Source organism: Balaenoptera musculus, chromosome 5 (genome assembly GCF_009873245.2).
Source record: "Balaenoptera musculus isolate JJ_BM4_2016_0621 chromosome 5, mBalMus1.pri.v3, whole genome shotgun sequence".
Classification (NCBI taxonomy): Eukaryota; Metazoa; Chordata; class Mammalia; order Artiodactyla; family Balaenopteridae; genus Balaenoptera; species Balaenoptera musculus.
The window spans coordinates 16,247,123-16,267,189 of NC_045789.1; the positions used below are offsets into that span (position 1 = coordinate 16,247,123).

General features: G+C 36.9%; 1 protein-coding gene across 1 annotated transcript; it reads left to right on the forward strand.

Annotated features, from left to right (window-relative positions):
- The first annotated feature begins 2,428 nt into the window (after nucleotides 1-2,428).
- On the forward strand, nucleotides 2,429-3,575 carry PDHA2 (pyruvate dehydrogenase E1 subunit alpha 2). Its single transcript, XM_036853808.1, is given in 2 exon segments — nucleotides 2,429-3,126; nucleotides 3,128-3,575. Coding segments are annotated over 2 exon segments (1,146 nt in total).
- Nucleotides 3,576-20,067: the final 16,492 nt, after the last annotated feature.

Consider the following 20,067-nt stretch of genomic DNA (forward strand, 5'->3'; position numbering starts at 1 on the left):
AGCACAGGCTCCAGACGCGCAGGCTCAGCAATCGTGGCTCACGGGCCCAGCTGCTCCGTGGCACGTGGGATCTTCCCAGACCAGGGCTCGAACCCGTGTCCCCTGCATTGGCAGGCAGATTCTCAACCACTGCGCCACCAGGGAAGCCCCTCCTTGGGGGTTTTAAACTTTTACCTGACGTCTGGAAATTTTACTTTTACTTTGAAAATGTGGATGGGTTTAAACTTAAAGAAAAATCATCATCAGGTTTAATGAGTTTAATGGAAATACTCTGACATCAGTCTGCAAATATGATTTCATCTGTCTATCTTTAAGTTGAATTTAGGTTGTGTAGTGTAACTGATGTCCAAAAGGTCCCTACAAGTTTCCCATTTTATTGTATATTATCTTAACCAGAGCCTGTTGCAATAAAAGGGCCATCTTCTGTGGTGACCTGTAGCACAGGTATTTTGCAGTAAGCATCTTTGCATGTTCTCCTCTGGCATGAGTCAGGTTTAGCCTTGTCACACTGGGCTTTTAAGGGGAGCTCTATCTTTGCAGCCCAGGCTACATGTGACAAGATTAAACTGGCACACTTTACTGTACAGCTCTTGTGTTCCTGGCAGTGCTAGCCTGGCTGGTACCTCTGAGAGAAGGCTCAGCTGTCACTCAGTGACCCATTAACACTACTGTTCCATCATGCAGTGTCATTTTTCTCATTCTCATGGAGATAATGCTCCCTGGAGGTCTCCAGTACCTGCAGGAATGCAAGAGAACAGCAGAGACAGGCTAACTATCAAAGAAGGAGCAAACAACACAGCAAGACCATGAATTCCAAAAGCAGAATTTTAAATTGAGTGAAAAGATGAAGCCCATTTATGATGGCTGGGTTGGGAAGGTGGGAGGAGGATTGAGTTTTAATAGATATAATAACTTTTTAACAAGCTATTTTCTTCTTCCTGCCTGAATACTATAAGAGGTATCCATGATAATACTTATAACTAGGTTAGAGAAGGCAGCTGCTTTGAACATGTCATAGGGATTTGAGTGAGAATTTATTTATAAACAGGGATTTTTGTGTTTTGTTTGTTTATTTACAAACAGGTGGAGGATATAAAACAAAGCATGTATTAAGGTGAATTGCTTAATAGTCTAAATAGAACAGAATCCCTGTTTGTGGTTGGCTTATCGGGGTACAAAATCACAAAAGCACAAAAGAGGAAAATGGTATGTGATCTTTGTAACACTAGGCGTAAGACTTCTTTTGTCCTATGATTAAACCAACTGCTTAAGCAAACTCCATTGCTCTCCTTCAGTCCAAACTGAGTATTGTTTACTGGGTCACTTTATAAGAAGTTATGCTTTCTAATGTTTACTATATAAGGAAATATTATAAGAACATGCTTCTTGATTTCCCAGGCTAAGACTGGTTCAGTTTAGATTGATATAAAAACAAGAAACAAAGCCATATGAATCTTGATATTTTCTAAGGAAACCTGTTGAAGACGTTATAGGAACAGACCAACACCCCTCCAAAAAAATTAGTCAGAAAATAGGGATAAAACCGAACAGGATTCAGGATTACAGTAAAGGGCAAGGAGAAGTGCCACGTAAAAACTTGTTAGCAGCTACTTTAACCCTGACTGCTTCCTGAACACGTGGAACATCCATTCCATCTGCCCTGAGATCATTTCAACCCTGATTTCAATTTTCGCTTACCAAGCAAAGCTTGTTATTGGGTTTAGACTTTCAATCTCAGGTAGGGATTTGTGTACCGTCACGTGCCCTCCCTCACCACCAATCAGGAGACACAGGCGCTAGAATCCATAGCGTAAATGTGCATATTCTTCCAGTGCACCAACTTTTTAAAAGAAGTGTTTGTGTGTTTTTTTTAACTTATGTAAACTACAAATAATTTGCATCTTTATTTTTACTTTAAAATAAATATGGTGTGTTGTGGAGTAGGATAAAATATTCTTACATATTTTAATGATTTTTAAAAAGACTTTAAAGAAATATTGGTAAGAATATCTTTGGCTTAACCTGTCAGAGCTCTTGTGTGCCTTAAGGATTGTGTTTTCTCCTCTTTTCCATTTAATACAACGTTCAGGAAGCATTACTTTAGCGTTTAGCAGGGAAAAGGGACCCAGATTATGATGTTTTAGCAATGATGATGGCGTTAGTTAGGAACAGGGTGTAGTTCAGCCAAGTCTTCCAGGGCAAGAAACAACCTTTATTCTTAATTTTACTGTTGGAAGGCACTGTAAACGTCAACTGATCCAGGCTGCGGCCCGCGGCCCAGCGCGGCATGACGTGGCCTCTGCCACCAGCGCGCGGTCATTGCGGCGCAGCGTGCGTTCGGGGCGTGGAGGGTCTGCTGGAGACTGGGACTCAGGCAACCCTGGCAGATGGAGACTCACGGCCTCCCTGGCTGCGCTCCACGAGGAAGATGCTGGCTGCTGCTGTCTCCAGCGTGCTGTCTGTTGTCACCCAGAAGCCCGCTAACAGGGTGCCTGTGGCATCCTGTAACTATTCAAATGATGCTACATTTGAGATTAAGAAATGTGATCTTTATCGGTTGGAAGAGGGTCCCCATGTCACCGCAGTGCTCAGCCGGGAGGATGGACTCAAATACTACAGGATGATGCAGACCGTTCGTCGAATGGAATTGAAGGCGGATCAGTTGTAAAAACAGAAATTTATTCGTGGTTTCTGTCACTTGTGTGATGGTCAGGAAGCTTGCTGTGTGGGTCTTGAGGCTGGGCTAAATCCCATGGGTCATGTCATTGCATCCTGTCGGGCTCATGGCTCATGCTGTACTCGTGGACTTTCTGTCCCATCAATTCTTGCAGAGCTGACAGGTCGAAGAGGTGTCTGTGCTGAAGGAGAAGGAGGGTCAATGCATATGTATGCCAAGAACTTCTGTGGAGGCAATGGCATTGTCGGTGCTCAGGGACCGCTGGGAGCTGGTATTGCTCTGGCCTGTAAATATAAGGGAAACAGCGAGGTGTGTTAGACTCTACATGGGAATGGTGCCGCTAATCAGGGTCAGATATCTGAAGCTTATAATATGGCAGCTGTGTGGAATTTACCTTGTATTTTCATCTGCGAGAATAACCGCTATGGAATGGGAATATCTGTTGAGAGACTACAAGAGAGGCAATTTCATCCCTGGTCTAACGGTAGATGGAATGGAGGTTCTATGTGTTTGGGAGGCAACTAAGGTTGCAGCTGACTATTGTAGATCTGGAAAGGGGCCCATACTGATGGAGCTGCTGGCATACCGTTATCATGGACACAGTATGAGTGACTCTGGAATCAGTTATCGTACACGAGAAGAAGTTCAGAATTTAAGAAGTAAGAGCCATCCTATCATGCTTCTCAAAGGTAAAATGCTAAACAACAAACTTGCCAGTATTGAAGAACTGAAGGAAATTGATGTTGAAGTGAGGAAAGAAATTGATGCTGCTGCTCAGTGTGCTATAACCGATCCTGAACCACCTTTGGAAGAATTAAGCCATCACATCCACAGCACTAATCCACCTTTTGAAATTCGTGGTGCAAATCAGTGGATCAGGTTTAAGTCAGTCAGTTAAAAGGAGAATATATTCATGGTCAACTTTAAGAAACTGTGTACCCAATTCTGTTAAGGAGGAATAAAACCCGTAAAACAAGTCTTTTAAACTTTTATTAAGAGGAATTGAGATAATTAAGAGATAATGGAAAGACATAAATGAGATCACAGAAAGATATACATTCAGTTGAGATATTACATTCAATTGTACATTATTGCATTAAAAGATACTATACAGTTAATCATTTAGTATTGTTAAAAGATAAACTGAGGCACATTAAAATTTTCAAGAGTTTATTTTGAGCATACATCAGTTAGAATCAGGCAGTCCAAACCAAAGGTAGAGTATTCTACCAACAGGAGCTGGGGGAGAGGTTTTTAGAGAGAAGCAGAGCAAGGAAATGATTTGATAGGTGATAGCTTAAGGAGTTACCTTATTTGGGAAAGCCTAGTTGGCTGTTTGTGATTGGTTGTTCTTAAGTTTCATTTGCTTGGATCTGAGTGCATTGACCCTGGCTTAGTTTTGGTTTGCTTACGTAGGCTCCCAAGACATTAGAGCCACCTCAGTCTGATGACCTCCTTGTTTAACTACTTAAACAATGTGAATATCTTAAAGATTATTTTAAATTTATACAAGTCTAGAATAGGAAAAACAGGGACTTCCCTGGTGGTCCAGTGGTTAAGACTTCACCTTCCAGTGCAGGGGGTGTGATTTTGATCCCTGGTTGGGAAGCTAAGATCCCACATGCTTCACGGCCAAAAAACCAAAACATAAAACAGAAGCAATATTGTAACAAATTCAATAAAGACTTAAAAGAAAAATGGTCAACATCAAAAAAACTTTAAAAACAATAAAATAAGAAAAACAGAGAAAATATTATTTAACTTCCCAAATTATCTTCTGTAATAGTTCTGTTTGATTTAGCTTTATATTATTTTAGTAAATACTCTTATTTAAAGGAAAAATAGTTCTTTGATTCCTGCTCAACCCTGCTAGAGGTTGAGGTGTAAAGTCACTATTCTGAAGTTAAGAAGTAATTTCAAGCAGTACCAAAGTATCAGGACCCCTACTGCTGTGTCACTTAAAATAGTTTGCTTAAATTAACCAATTGAACACAGCCTACTAAATAGTGTGCATGTGCACACACACATGCGTGAATATTCAGTATTGATGCTGAAGCGACTTAACGTTGACCATTTTTCCAATAAAACATGATATATAACAGAGCAGGGGGAGATAGGACAGGGACATTTTTTCATGTTGTACTTAATTGCAATATTTTTAGTGTATCAATTTAAAGGAAAAATATAAGCAAAGTTAAAATCTAGAGGAAAACTGCATTTTGCTTTAATCTTCCAGTGAAAGCTACTCTTATTTTACAATCCATTTATACCATTATTCCATACTTTAAAGAACTCTTAGTAAATTTCAGACTGAAAAATAAATGAACAGATATGACGACACCAAAGGAGTTAAGCAGAGGAGGTGATATTAATAAAAAATTGAAAGTAAAATCTGCCTTGGCCAGAACTGAGCATTCACAGATAACTTTTTTCATGAGAAAATCTAACTTGGATCATACAGGTTTTGTTTTCTCTATAGTCCAATACCATGTCAGTTAACAAGTCATGACAGTGAAAACATCTTTACTTGGTTATATTTACCAAATGACCTAAAGTCCTATTGAGCATGATGTTTGGCATACCTCACTCCTCTGAGATAGACTCACTGAAATCAGAAATCAGAATTTGCCTGTGATTTAAGAAATAGTTTGCAGATAACACCAAAAGTTGTTAAAGGTTAAAACCCATCACAAGAAAAAAAAATTGTGACTCTGTGTGGTGATGGATGTTTACTAGATTTATTGTGGTTATCATTTCATAATACATACACATATTGAATCATTATGTTGTACACCTGAAACTAATATCATGTTATATGTCAATTATATCTCAATTTTTTAAAAAAGGTTAAAGCCTTTTCTTTACAGCATCTGCTTCTACAAATAAAAGCTTAGATACTTCCTAAGAACTCTAACAGAAAACCAAAATCTTAGAGGCCTGTGAGTCCATAAACATATGAACACATATGTGGACACTTATCTCCATACCTTTCCCCAAAGAGGTTTAAACAAGTAAGATAACCTCAACATTCTAAATTCAGAAAGCAGAGATAAACATCGATTTGTTTATAAATCGGTGATATTACTAGTTAATGTGTTTTGGTTATGCAGCTTCAGTTCAGAGGTGACTTGATTGAATCCCTTTCATCAAAAACAAAGTAATTCATAAGATGGTCAAAATAATCACATTCTTTGAATGACAAAGAATTCTTCTACTTTTTATTTATTTTGACATACTTATATTTCCATAAACTTGCAAGTGGAAAATAAGCTGCTCAATTAAAGCTATTTTCTGTAGACAATATACCGAAATCATTTTAAATTTTTGTTTATATTATGGATTCTTTTAATGCCAGTAAAAATTAACATACACATAACTGATTAGACATGAAACCATCATAAACCAAGAAACACAGACACTTAATTTCAGGAAAAAAGTCCAATCTTACTATAGCAGAAGAAAAACATACATTTATCACAATACAAGTTTCAAATTTCATTAAAGCACAGAGTTTTGAATATTTTCTATATTAAAAAATGTACAGACATTTATGTGTATATTCATGATTGTAATTTAATCATATCACTGGTTGCACACAATTCTGTAAGGACACAAAAAAAAAAAAAAAAGAAAAGAAACAAAAATCCCTGTTGTTCTCATTTAGGTCAAGGAATAAATTAATAATAGCAATTTATTTACCAAGATGTAAATCAAGTGTAGAAATCCAGCAGTGGGATTCTATTTCCTGTCTAAAGTACTATGCCACTTAGTCTATTTTATCCACATATTAGAAGACATAATAAACCATGATGGTCAGAAGAAATAAATAGTTGCAACAATGCTGGAATATCTGAGAGAAGGAAGAGTTCCTAATATCTTAATCTTTATGATACTCTATAAAGGTAAGGGATAGTGTGCATATCTGTGGAATGAGATAAGAAAGGAAGGAGGTTAAGTATATAAAGAAAATACTTAGAACCTTAGAATTACATTTATTTAAAAAAATTGACATGTCTGCCAATCTAACATACAAAAAACAGAGCAGATATTAGTGAAATTTAATCTGATAATTTGTGAGAAAGTGCTAGTTTAAACAAATTGAAATACAAGTCATATACCATAAAATTCATCCTTTTAAAAGTGTACAATTCAGTGGTTTTTAGTATGTTCACAGACTTGTGCAGCCATTACCACTATCGAATTCCAAAATATTTTCATCAGCCCAAAGAGATAACCCACACCCATCAGTCACTCCTGATTTCTCTTCATCCTCTGGAAAGTACAAATCTGCTTTCTGTCTCTGGATTTGCCTATTCTGGACATTTCATATCAATCATACACTATGTGCTCTATTGTGTCTGTCTGCTTTCACTTAGCATAATGTTTTCATTTTGCTGTAGCATACATCAGCATTATATTCCTACCATTGAGAAGTAGGATCTGTGTTCCTTCCCCTTAAATCTGGTCGGCTTATGACCGCTCTGGCCAATAGAGAGCAACAGAAATGATGCTGTAGAGTGTCAGGGCCCAAGACGTAAGAAACAGGCAGGTTTTGCTTCATGTCTCTTGGAACCTTCTCTCTGGGAGTTGTGATTCTCCAGTTAAGAAGTTCAAATACACTGAGAATCCCCTGCTAGAGACTGTACGGGCAGGCACTCTGGTTACCAGTCGCAGCTGGCTCAACCTTCAGCCAGACCTGCAAAGACAACAGGTGTGTGAGTGAAGGCCATCTTGGACCCTCCAGATAGCCCATTTGCCAGCTGAAAACGACAACTATGTCTTGAGGATCGGTGGGATCACTAGCCAAAATCTGCCCAGATTCTTAATGTACAAAAGCACAAGAAAAACAACATGGTTGCTTTTAGGAGTCTAACTGTTGAGGTACTTTGTTACACAGCAATAGACTCAGCAGAAATGAAAATTATATTGCTTAGTCCAAGCCAGGTATGTCAGGAGAACAGGTGAGGATTAGTAAACCAAGTCAGAATCAGAAAGCCCATAGGACGTATCAGTGCGGAGTTTCAAAATTTAGAAGTAGCAAGGGAAAGATACAAGTCCTCAATAGAAATAAAATCTAGGAACAAAATTACAACTGTTCAAAACATATTTTTCCACCATCAAGGTTGGTTTTCAGATGAACTAAAGCATGATATTGTGTCTTGAGGATTTTATAGTAAAATACTGTCAACCATTGGTCAAGAAACACACTGCTGTGAACTGCAATTTCACCGACTGAGGCTTGTCTAGAGTCCAGAAGGAAGTTTTCTGTTGATTGGTAAGTTTTAGGCCTTGATGAGTCAAAGCCAGCACTTAAAATGCCAACACAATGTGGGAGCAAGTCGTTACGAGTTCACAGCTATTCGTGACTAGTCTACCCAGTTAATGAAGAGGAATCCAGGAAGCTAAGGGCTCAAGACCAACAGAACCTGAGAGGCGAAGCTGGAAGGAAGTCAGGAACTGAATCAAACTGGTAGGTATAGACAAGGAGAGAGACATTAGGACTAAACCAGAGGCAAGGAAAATGAGGTGGAAATATGTAACAAATAGGTTTGCATATTGGTGACCTTTGTGTTATCACAAAGTCAATATCTATTGGATGAATTGAGTCAGCAGCATCTCATGTAATGACAGGCCCTTTGGAACCTAATGCTTTCTGATCAGCATCACTTGGTCTGAAGGCAGCCCTGCCTTTATGTGACATGGAAATAAAGTTTGGACTTCAATGGCATTTACATCTGGGTTCAAATCATGGCACTGTCACCTTTGAAAAATGGTACCTTGAGAAAGTGACTTAACTCTCTGTGTGTCCACTTCTTCATCTGTAATAAGGCTGAACCAAAGGACTGTTGTAAAAGTTAAACAAAGAAGTAAAATAACATCTAACTGAGTTCCAGGTGTACCCAAGGTGATCAATAAATGGAAATTTCTGGTCCATAGGAAGAGAGAACTGTTCACTGAGAAAAAAGACAAAAAGTTGAAGAGTCTACCTCATCTGAAAGGAATTTTTAAAATCTTCTTAGATAGCTAAGTGTAAGGATTGCAGTTGTCAGAAGAAAGACCTTTATGTGGAATATATTTTTGCAATTTCAGCCACCATCTGTTTTCTCATGATCCTCTCACTTTTGACAAGTCATTCTCCTTCAGCCAGCATTAGATATAGAAGACAGTAATGAAGGGCCAGCAGGTTTGGACAGTAAGACCATGTAGGAGTAATGGAACTGCCCAGTTTGCACCCAAACTTTCTTCAGAATTGGGGTCTGTTGCTCTATTAACTATAGTAAAGCATGTTGATATTATGCAGACACTATTTTGGTAGAATCACGGGTGGGAAATACAGATTTTGCCATTCTATTATAAATGACTACAGATAATCTAATACTAGCGATTCCTTAAAACTCAGCCGCACTCTTCCTATTGTAGATCCCTTTTAGGGAATGCTCCCAAATATTAATAAAAACAATGATCTGATCAACCAAAACTCTCCATTCAATCAGTATTATAATTCTTTCTCATTGACTTAATTTGTGTCTGTTTGATCCATGAGGCTGATGTATATAGCAAAGAGCAAAGATGAGAGGTCTCTGTACTGGAATTTGAGAAAGAGAGATGGAAATTTTCCACCGACTTTTATGCACAGAATGGAACACAATCAAATTAGAAAATGGTGAAGAGCAACAAAGAGTTCATGCAATACTTTCCTTTTGACAGGCCAATAAATACTCAAACTGAATAATTTACCAAAAGAAAAAGAGCCCACTCAAACCTCATGACCTTTTGAACAATGAGCAAGAGTTCAATTATCCACAAATGTTCTATTAGAAGGCAGCTTTCCAGGCTGCAGTGCTATTTCAGCAGTCATATATTAGAATTACGAAAGAGGGAGAATATTGCCTATGTAGTTTCTGTGTCCTGCTATAGTTTAAGTTACCTTCTTTTTAAAAGCCGACTGCCACACAAAGTAGGACTTTGACAAAAGAAAAAAAAGAAGAAAAAAGTAGGCGGAAGCAATTATTTTAATAATGGTTCTAGTGAGTTTGAGCTATTAGATTTCACCGGAACACTTTATTTGCAAATTGCTAGAGCGATACTGTCACTTTAGAAAATATATAATTTGCTTCCATTAGAGACTTAGAGTACCTTTCCAGTAGTACCCAGAGAATTTTTCCATCACCATCCATGTGGGCTGCAGTGCTGCCGAGTGCGCAGCTCATTACTTCCTTGAGGCGATCTGGGTTCCAGGAATGGAGAGCTTTTTCTTTCACTGATACCTTGTAAAATCCTACAGCTTCCTTTATACGTAAGGCTGTAGAAATCATGTGGAATATCACAAAATTTGGAACCAAATCATCAGAGTTTACTACCACTATGAAAGTATCAATACGTTATGAACTCAGCGAGTTCTTGTGGAAGTGACATTTTTTGGTGATTTAAATTTATCTTCAAAAATCCTTTGCCAGTCTTCACATTACCTTTTGATATTCTTCTTGATCCTTTATGTATTTTGCTATATCTTTCTGAATTGTTGAGATTTGAACCAAGGGCTCTACAAAAAAAAAAAAAAAATCAAAAAACAAATTCTGACAGATCTAAAGAGAGTAGAAACACAGTTTCACTATTTTGACACTGAATGATTATTTATTCACTGAATTAGGCTAACTGAGGAAAAAGAACTGAATTCTTAGCAGAGTTAACTAAACTCTCAAATATACCTGAGGTCAGACCCAACTGAGGTTGACTCTTGTCATTTCTGGCTGTGTCGTCTTGGGTGAGTTATGTTCCTTTCTCAGTCATTCTTTACTACTCTGTAGAAAAGGGGAGTATCACACACTTGCCTTGTAGTGCTGTTGTGAGGATTGGAAATAACATCATAAAATGTTTATTGCTTGACACCTATTAAGTGCTCCAAATGGTACTTATATTTTCCCTTCTCTTCCGCTTCTTCTCTTTCCCTCCTGTCCTATGTTGAAAGCTTGATTTTTCTCACAAACCTTTACCAAAAAAACCACATTGTTTATTTCTTACCTTTCACACATGTCATTTAGATTTTGAATCTGTCATTCCAAAAGTTTAGTCATGATTTTTATTCAGTGATTCCAGGAATTCACTAAGCATTGCTCTTATTGCATTATACAGGTCATCAGTGGAAAATTTAAATGTCACCTGGTCTGTAAATTGAGTTTACTGCATATTTTGTGTAGGCATGTGCTGCTAAGAGTGTGGCTTACCTATCCTTATTATCCAGACTACTTATTCACTTTGAACTACCCTGTTTTCTAATAACCCTATTGCATTTTATTTTGTCAAATTTTAGTATGAAACATAGCACTTGCCATAAAGATTTTATTAGCATGAAACCTTTCAAATCTCTAAAATTCTATGAACCTTACATATATTAGCTAATTTGGAAAGAAATTCGTCATATGCACAATAAGCTTTACATATGTGTCAATGTTTCCTTAGAGGATAAATTTGCTCTTTTTATTCCTTAATAAGGACTTTATTTTCATGTTCATCGAAAACATTAAGGAGCAGGTGGCAACATTCTGTCAAGTTAAAGGAGCAGCAGTGCAAACACTCTATTTATTAACATTATTCACAGTTTCTATCCTAAACAACAGCTTTAAACTACTTACTATTCACCATAAGGGTATAAAACATGCATTGGAGCTTCAAAATCAATGACATGTTGCCCTCTATCCAATGTTGTTCTTTGGCAAAGAGAAAGAGCTGCTTCTCAAACTCAGCATGGCAGTTTTTAATTCACACTTAAATTTCCACTTGAGGAGGCAAGCCAAAACAAACTAGTCCTCCCTGAGATGCACCCTGGGAATAAGTGCCCTCCCAACTTTAATAATTATCTGAGAAGAGTCTTTCCCCCACTCCCCTTTTCCATCTGAATAGAAGTTGCCTATTAGGACCTGGTTGTTTTCTAGTCCTTTATTTGCATAATTCACAGACATCAACCTGCTGACTCTATTCTGTCCCATAGAATTATATAGTCTTTGTTTGCTGAGTAAATTATCTCTTTGCAGCTATAATTAGGGAAACACTATATAGAAGCTGTAAGATGAAATGACTATCAGCATTTAGATAGATAGATAGACAGATATTACATTTTTAGTTAATCATATTTTGATTCAAGTCTGCTTTTTCTTTTCTAAATTAACCTATGTGCATGCCTGCAAAACATAAGTATGTGTATTTAGGAAAGCTTCATTTAAACATAGATAGCTTGAGGCTACGTAAATATTTGTTATTGTCACCTCATTCATCTTTAAAAACACACTACTGTAAAAGGAAATATATCATTATTTAGTTACAGAGCTTGGTAGTAGAAACAAGAAACTATGATTTTTGTATCCACCCACAGTTGTTTCTCAATGATTACATGGATATTAGGTACAGTTTTTCCTTCCCCATTTTATATTCTATGCAATTCAGCCTAATTCTTCAAATATCAAATGTTTTTAGTAATGTTTTTGTATTTTATTTACCTAAGTTCCTAACAAAGTATTTTTCAGAAGAAAGTGATACACAGAGACCTTGGTACTACAATTAAAAGAGACACATGTTTGAATCACACAGGGTTTCAAAGATGATCAAATATAGTAAAATTGGGAGAAAACGGTTCTTTTTTTTTTTAACTTTTTATTTTAGATTGGAGTATAGCCGATTAACAATGTTGTGATAGTTTCAGGTGCACAGCAAAGCGACTCAGCCATACATATACATGTATCCTTTCTCCCCCAGACTCCCCTCTCACCCAGGCTGCCACATAACATTGAGCAGAGTTCCCTGTGCTATACAGTAGGTCCTTGTTGGTTATCCTTTTTAAATATGGCAGTGTGTACATGTCAATCCCAAACTCCCTAACTATCCCTTCCCTCCACCCTTCCCCCCAGTAACTATAAGTTCATTCTCTAAGTCTGAGTCCATTTCTGTTTTGTAAATACATTCATTTGTATGATTTCTTTTTAGATTCCACACAAAAGTGATATCATACGATATTTCTCTTTCTCTGTCTGACTTACTTCACTCAGTATGACAATCTCTAAGTCCACCCATGTTGCTGCAGATGGCATTATTTCATTATTTTTTTATGGCTGAGTAATATTCCATTGTATACATGTACATCTTCCTTATCCATTCCTCTGTCAATGGACATTTAGGTTGCTTCCATGTTTTGGCTATTGTAAACAGTGCTGCAATGAACATTGGGGTGCATGTATCCTTTCGAACCATGTTTTTCTCTGGATATATGCCAGGAGTGGGATTGCAGGGTCATATGGTTGTATGGAAACACAAAAGACCCCGAATAGCCAAAGCAATCTTGAGAAAGAAAAATGGAGCTGGAAGAATTGGGCTCCCTGACTTCAGACTATACTACAAGCTGTAGTCATCAAAACAGTGTGGTATTGGCACAAAAATAGAACTATAGATCAATGGAACAGGATAGAAACCCCAGAAATAAACCCATGCACCTATGGTCAATTAATCTATGACAAAGGAAGCAAGACTATACAATGGTGGAAAGACAATCTCTTCAACAAATGGTGCTGGGAAAAGTGGACAGTTACATGTAAAAAAAAATGAAATTAGATCATTCTTTAACACCATACACAAAAATAAGATGAAAATGGATTAAAGACCTAAATGTGAGACCAGACACTATAAAACTCCTAGAGGAATACATAAGCAGAACACTCTTTGACATAAATCGCAGCAATATCTTTTCTGATCTGTATCCCAGAGTAATGGAAATAAAAACAAAAATAAACAAATGGGGCCTAATTAAACTCAAAAGCTTTTGCACAGCAAAGAAAACCATAAAACAAAAAGACAAACCATAGAATGGGAGAAAATATTTGCAAATGATGTGACCAACAGGGGATTAGTCTCCAAAATCTACAAACAGCTCATGTGGCTTAATATCATCAAAACAAAGAACCCAATCAAAAAATGGGCAGAAGACCTAAATAGACATTTTTCCAAGGAAGACATACAGATGTCCAAGAGGCACACAAAAAGATGTTCAACTTTGCTAATGACTAGAGAAATGCAAATCAAAACCAAATTGAGATATCACCTCACACTAGTCAAAATGGCTATCATCAAAAAATCCACAAACAATAAGTGCTGGAGAGGGTGTGGAGAGAAGGGAACCCTCCCACTGTAGGTGGGAATGTAAATTGGTGCAGACACTATGGAGAACAATATGGATGTTCCTTAAAAAACTACAAATAGAGCTACCATATGACCCTGGGAGAAAACAGTTCTGAACAGTATATTCATCTACAGTAGTATTTTAGGAAGCAATAATTTGGGCTTCAACACATACAGTGAAGAAAATGTTGATTCACAAATATTTTGCTCAAGTGGTATATTTCTGGAGTTTTATTACATTTAAAGTTTTCTCTGTTCTTTCAATTTGCTGTAGATTGGTCCACCCAATGGTTGATGACTAGTTTTTGAACACTGAAGTGTAGGCAAAGTTCACTGCATTGAAGTTGTTACTGAACTCGGGTTTGGCTGCTCACTGATCAAAAGCCACTAATTCAAGAGGGAAGTGTCAATAGAAAGGAAAGGTGCTTTAATCAGAAGCCAGGGAGAAGGTAGAATCATGTCCCAAGACCAACTCCAAAGATTCTACTCAGCCATGACAGTTTTTAAAGGGAAAAATGGGGGAGGGGGAGAAGATCAGTGAACCACTGAGGTAGGAGGTTGGGGTCTGCATCATTCTCCATTGCGTGCGGGCTGGCTGGCTCCGTCTTCAGAGGTTATCTTGCCTGCATGATCTGCCTGCAGGATTACTAAGCGGGCTGTGGCAGGTAGAGAGCTTAGCCATTCTTTAACTACTTAGTTCTTCACTCTTATTTATTTTATCTAGGAAAAGAATCACCAGGTTAAGCAAGGCATGGTGTGCATGCAGGAGACTACAAGTCAAAGAGTTATTATTTAAACTGCCTAGTGATCTCATTTCTGTAATTGGGTTCTTTCAAGGTCAGAGGGGGACAGAAATGGGCAAACCAGAAAGGGGCAAAAGGGCTGCTTTCAAAGAGTAGGCAAAATTCACTGCATTTTTTCATTTTAATAACAATTTTGGATGAGGATTCTTGGAAGTGTAAGTTGACATTAATGACCGTATGTCACAGCATGGTTTTGTAAACACACTTAAATAGTAGTGAACATTAATTCTTAATGTAAAAGCAGTTTTTTGGCCAGGATTCAGCAGCCTCTTAATTCATTTTTTAAAAGAAGTTGTTTTTTAATGTATAGAAAATTTTAATTGAATTGCTATATAAAAAAATGAGGTCTCTGATAGTAAACATGTGCAATCACAGTTATGGTTTCCATTTTTCTTGAGGGTGGCAAATATATACATGGTACAAGCTAATCAGAATGTTGCATTATCTTTCCATTATATATATATATGTTAATCTTTTATATGTGCAAATAATACAGAAGTTGGGGTCAATACCACTCTCTTACACTTGCAGAGTATTGGAATATCTGTGCCTCACCAAGAAAATTCACTTTTTTAAAAAATTCGAGTATAGTTGCTTTACGATATTGTATTAGTTTATACTGTACAGCAGAGTGAATTGGCTATGTGTACACATATATACCCTCTTTTTTGGATTTCCTTCTCATTTAGGTCACCACAGAGCATTGAGTAGAGTTCCCTGTACTATACAGTAAGTTCTCATTAGTTATCTATTTTATACATAGTATCAACAGTGGATATATGTCAATCCACATCTCCCAATTCATCCCACCTGCCTTTCCCCCTTGGTATCCATACGTTTGTTATCTACGTCTGTGTCTCTATTTCTGCCTTGTAAATAAGATCGTCTATACAAATTTTTTTCAGATTCCACATATGTGTGTTAATATATGATATTCGTTTTTCTCTTTCTGACTTATTTCACTCTGTATGACGGTCTCTAGGTCCACCCATGTCTCTAAAAATTACCCATTTCATTCCTTTTGATGGCTAATATTCCACTGTATATATGTACCACATCTTTATCCATTCCTCTGTTGATGGACATTTGGTTTGCTTCCATGTCCTGTCTATTGTAAATAGTGCTACAGTGAACATTGGGGTGCATGTGGCTTTTTGAATTATGGTGTTCTCTGGGTATATACCCAGTAGTGGGATTGCTGTGTCACATAGTAGTTCTATTTTAGTTTTTAAAGGAATCTCCATACTGTTCTACACAGTGGCTGTATCAATTTATATTCCCACCAAAAATACATGAGGGTTCCATTTTCTCCACACCCTCGCCAGCATTTATTATTTGTAGATTTTTTGATGATGGCCATTCTGACCAGTGTGTGGTGATACCGCATTGTGGTTTTGACTTGCATTTGTCTAATAATTAGCGATGTTGAGCATCTTTTCATGTGTTTGTTGGCCATCTGTATGTCTTCTTTGGAGAAATGTCTATTTAGGTCTTCTGCCCATTTTTGGATTGGGTTGTTTGTTTTTTTGATATTGAGCTACATGAGCTGTTTGTATATTTTGGAGATTAATCCTTTGTCAGTTGCTTCGTTTGCAAATATTTTCTCCCATTCTGAGGGTTGTCTTTTCATCTTGTTTATGGTTTCCTTTGCTATGCAAAAGCTTTTAAGTTTCATTTGGTCCCATTCGTTTATTTTTGTTTTTATTCTCATTACTCTAGGAGGTGGGTCAAAAAAGATCTTGCTGCAATTTTTGTCAAAGAGTGTTCTTCCTATGTTTTCCTCTCAGAGTTTTATAGTGTCTGGCCTTACATTTAGGTCTTTAATCCATTTTGAGTTTATTTTTGTGTATGGTGTTAGGGAGTGTTCTAATTTCATTCTTTTACATGTAGCTGTCCAGTTTTCCCAGCACCACTTATTGAAGAGGCTGTCTTTTCTCCACTGTATATTCTTGCCTCCTTTATCAAAGATAAGGTGACCATATGTGTGTGGGTTTATCTGTGGGCTTTCTATCCTGTTCCATTGATCTGTATTTCTGTTTTTGTGCCAGTACCATACTGTATTGATGACTGTACCTTTGTAGTATAGTCTGAAGTCAGGGAGCCTGATTCCTCCAGCTCCGTTTTTCTTTCTCAATATTGCTTTGGCTATTCAGGGTCTTTTGTGTTTCCATACAAATGGTGAAATTTTTTGTTGTAGTTCTGTGAAAATGCCGTTGGTAGTTTGATAGGGATTGCACTGAATCTGTCGATTGTAGATAGAAAGTCAACTTTCATCAGTGTCTTATAGTTTTCTGCATACAGGTCTTTTGTCTCCTTAGGTAGGTTTATTCCTAGATATTTTATTCTTTTTGTTGCAATGGTAAATGGGAGGGTTTCCTTAATTTCTCTTTCAGATTTGTCATCATTAGTGTATAGGAATGCAAGCGATTTCTGTGCATTAATTTTGTATCTTGCTACTTTACCAGATTCATTGATTAGCTCTAGTAGTTTTCTGGTAATATTTTTAGGATTCTCTATGTATAGTATCATGTCATCTGCAAAGAGTGACAGCTTTACTTCTTCTTTTCCTATTTGGATTCCTTTTATTGCTTTTTCTTCTCGACTGCTGTGGCTAAAACTTCCAAAACTATGTTGAATAATAGTGGTGAGAGTGGACAACCGTGTCTTGTTCCTGATCTTAGTGGAAATGGTTTCAGTTTTTCACCATTGAGGACAATGTTGGCTGTGGGTTTGTCATATATGACCTTTATTATGTTGAGATAAGTTCCCTCTTTGCTTACTTTTTGGAGGGTTTTTATCATAAATGGGTGTTGAATTTCGTTGAAAGCTTTTTCTGCATTTATTGAGATGATCATATGGTTTTTCTCCTTCAATTTGTTAATATGGTTTATCACATTGATTGATTTGCGTATATTGAAGAATCCTTGCATTCCTGGGATAAACCCCACTTGATGATGGTGTATGATCCTTTTCATGTGCTGTTGGATTCTGTTTGCTAGTATTTTTTGGAGGATTTTTGCATCTGTGTTCATCAGTGATATTGGCCTATAGTTTTCTTTCTTTGTGACATCTTTGTCTGGTTTTGGTATCAGGGTGACGGTGGCCTCATAGAATGAGTTTGGGAGTGGTCCTCCCTCAGCTATATTGTGGAAGAGTTTGAGTAGGATATGTGTTAGCTCTTCTCTAAGTGTTTGATAGAAGTCACCTGTGAAGCTATCTGGTCCTGGGCTCTTGTTTGTTGGAAGATTTTTAATCACAGTCTCAATTTCATTTTTTTGTGATTGGTCTGCTTATATTTTCTATTTCTTCCTGGTTCAGTCTCAGAAGGTTGTTCTTCTCTAAGAATTTGTCCATTTCTTCCAGGTTGTCCATTATATTGGCATATAGTTGCTTGTAGTAATCTCTCAGGATCCTTTGTATTTCTACAGTGTCAGTTGTTACTTCTTTTTCATTTCTAATTCTATTGAATTGAGTCTTCTCCCTTCTTTTGGTGATGAGTCTGGCTAATGGTTTATCAATTTTGTTTATCTTCTCAGAGAACCAGCTTTTAGTTTTATTGATCTTTGCTATTGTTTTCTTCATTTCTATTTCATTTATTTCTGCTCTGATCTTTAGGATTTCTTTCATTCTTCTAACTTAGGGTTTTGTTTGTCCCTCTTTCTCTAGTTGCTTTAGGTGTAAGGTTAGGTTGTTTATTTGAGATTTTTCTTGTTCCTTGAGGTAGGATTGTATTGCTCTAATATTCCCTCTTAGAACTGCTTCTACTGCATCTCATAGGTTTTGGGTCGTCGTGTTTTCATTGTCATTTGTTTCTAGTTATTTTTTGACTTCCTGTTGATTTCTTCAGTGATCTCTGGGTTATTTGGTAGTGTATTGTTTAGCCTCCATGTGTTTGTATTTTTTACAGATTTCTTCCTGTAATTGATATCTAGTCTCATAGCATGGTCAGAAAAGATATTTGATATGATTCCAATTTTCTTAATTTTACCAAGGCTGGATTTGTGACCCAAGATATGATCTATCCTGGAGAATGTTCCATGAGCACTTGAGAAGAAGGTATATTCTGTTGTTTTTGGATGGAATGTCCTATAAATATCAATTTTAAGTCCATCTTGTGTAATGTATCATTTAAAGCTTGTGTTTCCTTATTTATTTTCATTTTGGTTGATCTGTCCATTGGTGAAATTGGCATGTTAAACTGCCCTACTATTATTGTGTTACTGTTGATTTCCCCTTTTATGGTTGTTAGCATTTGCCTTATGTATTGTGGTGCTCCTATGTTGGGTACATAAATATTTACCATTTTTATATATTTTTCTTGGATTGATCCCTTGATCATTATGTAGTGTCCTTCTTTATCTCTTGTAATCGTATTTATTTTAAAGTCTATTTTGTCTGATATGAGAATTGCTACTCCAGCTTTCTTTTGATTTCCATTTGCATGGAATATCTTTTTCCATCCCCTCACTTTCAGTCTGTATGTGTCCCTAGGTCTGAAGTGGGTCTCTTGTAGACAGCATATATATGGGTCTTGTTTTTGTGTCCATTCAGCCAGTCTATGTCTTTTGGTTGGAGCATGTAATCCATTTACATTTAAGGTAATTATGGATATGTATGTTCCTATGACCATTTTCTTAATTGTTTTGGGTTTGTTATTGTAGGTCTTTTCCTTCTCTTGTGTTTCCTGCCTAGCATTTGTTGTAAAGCTGATTTGGTGGTGCTGAATTCTCTTAGCTTTTGCTTGTCTGAAAAGGTTTTAATTTCTCTGTCCAATCTGAATGAAATCCTTGCTGGGTAGAGTAATATTCATTGTAGGTTTTTCCCTTTCATCACTTTAAATATGTCCTGCCACTCCCTTTTGGTTTGCAGAGTTTCTGCTGAAAGATCAGCTGTTAACCTTATGGGGATACCCTTGTATATTATTTGTTGTTTTTCGCTTGCTGCGTTTAATATTTTTTATTTGTATTTAATTTTTGATAGTTTGATTAATGTGTCTTAGCCTTTTTCTCCTTGGATTTATCCTGTATGGGACTCTCTGCCCTTCATGGACTTGATTGACTATTTCCTTTCCCCTATTAGGGAAGTTTTAACTATAATCTCTTCAAATATTTTCTCAGTCCCTTTCTTTTTTTCTTCTTCTTCTGGGATCCCTGTAATTCGAATGTTGGTGGGTTTAATGTTGTCTCAGAGGTCTCTTAGACTGTCTTCAATTATTTTCATTCTTTTTTCTTTATTCCTCTCTGCAGTAGTTATTCCCACAATTTTATCTTCCAGGTCACTTTTCTGTTCTGCCTCAGTTGTTCTGCTATTGATTCCTTCCGGAGAATTTTTAATTTCATTTATTGTGTTGTTCATCATAGTTTGTTTGCTCTTTAGTCCTTCTAGGTCCTTGTTAAACGTTTCTTGTATTTTCTCCATTCTATT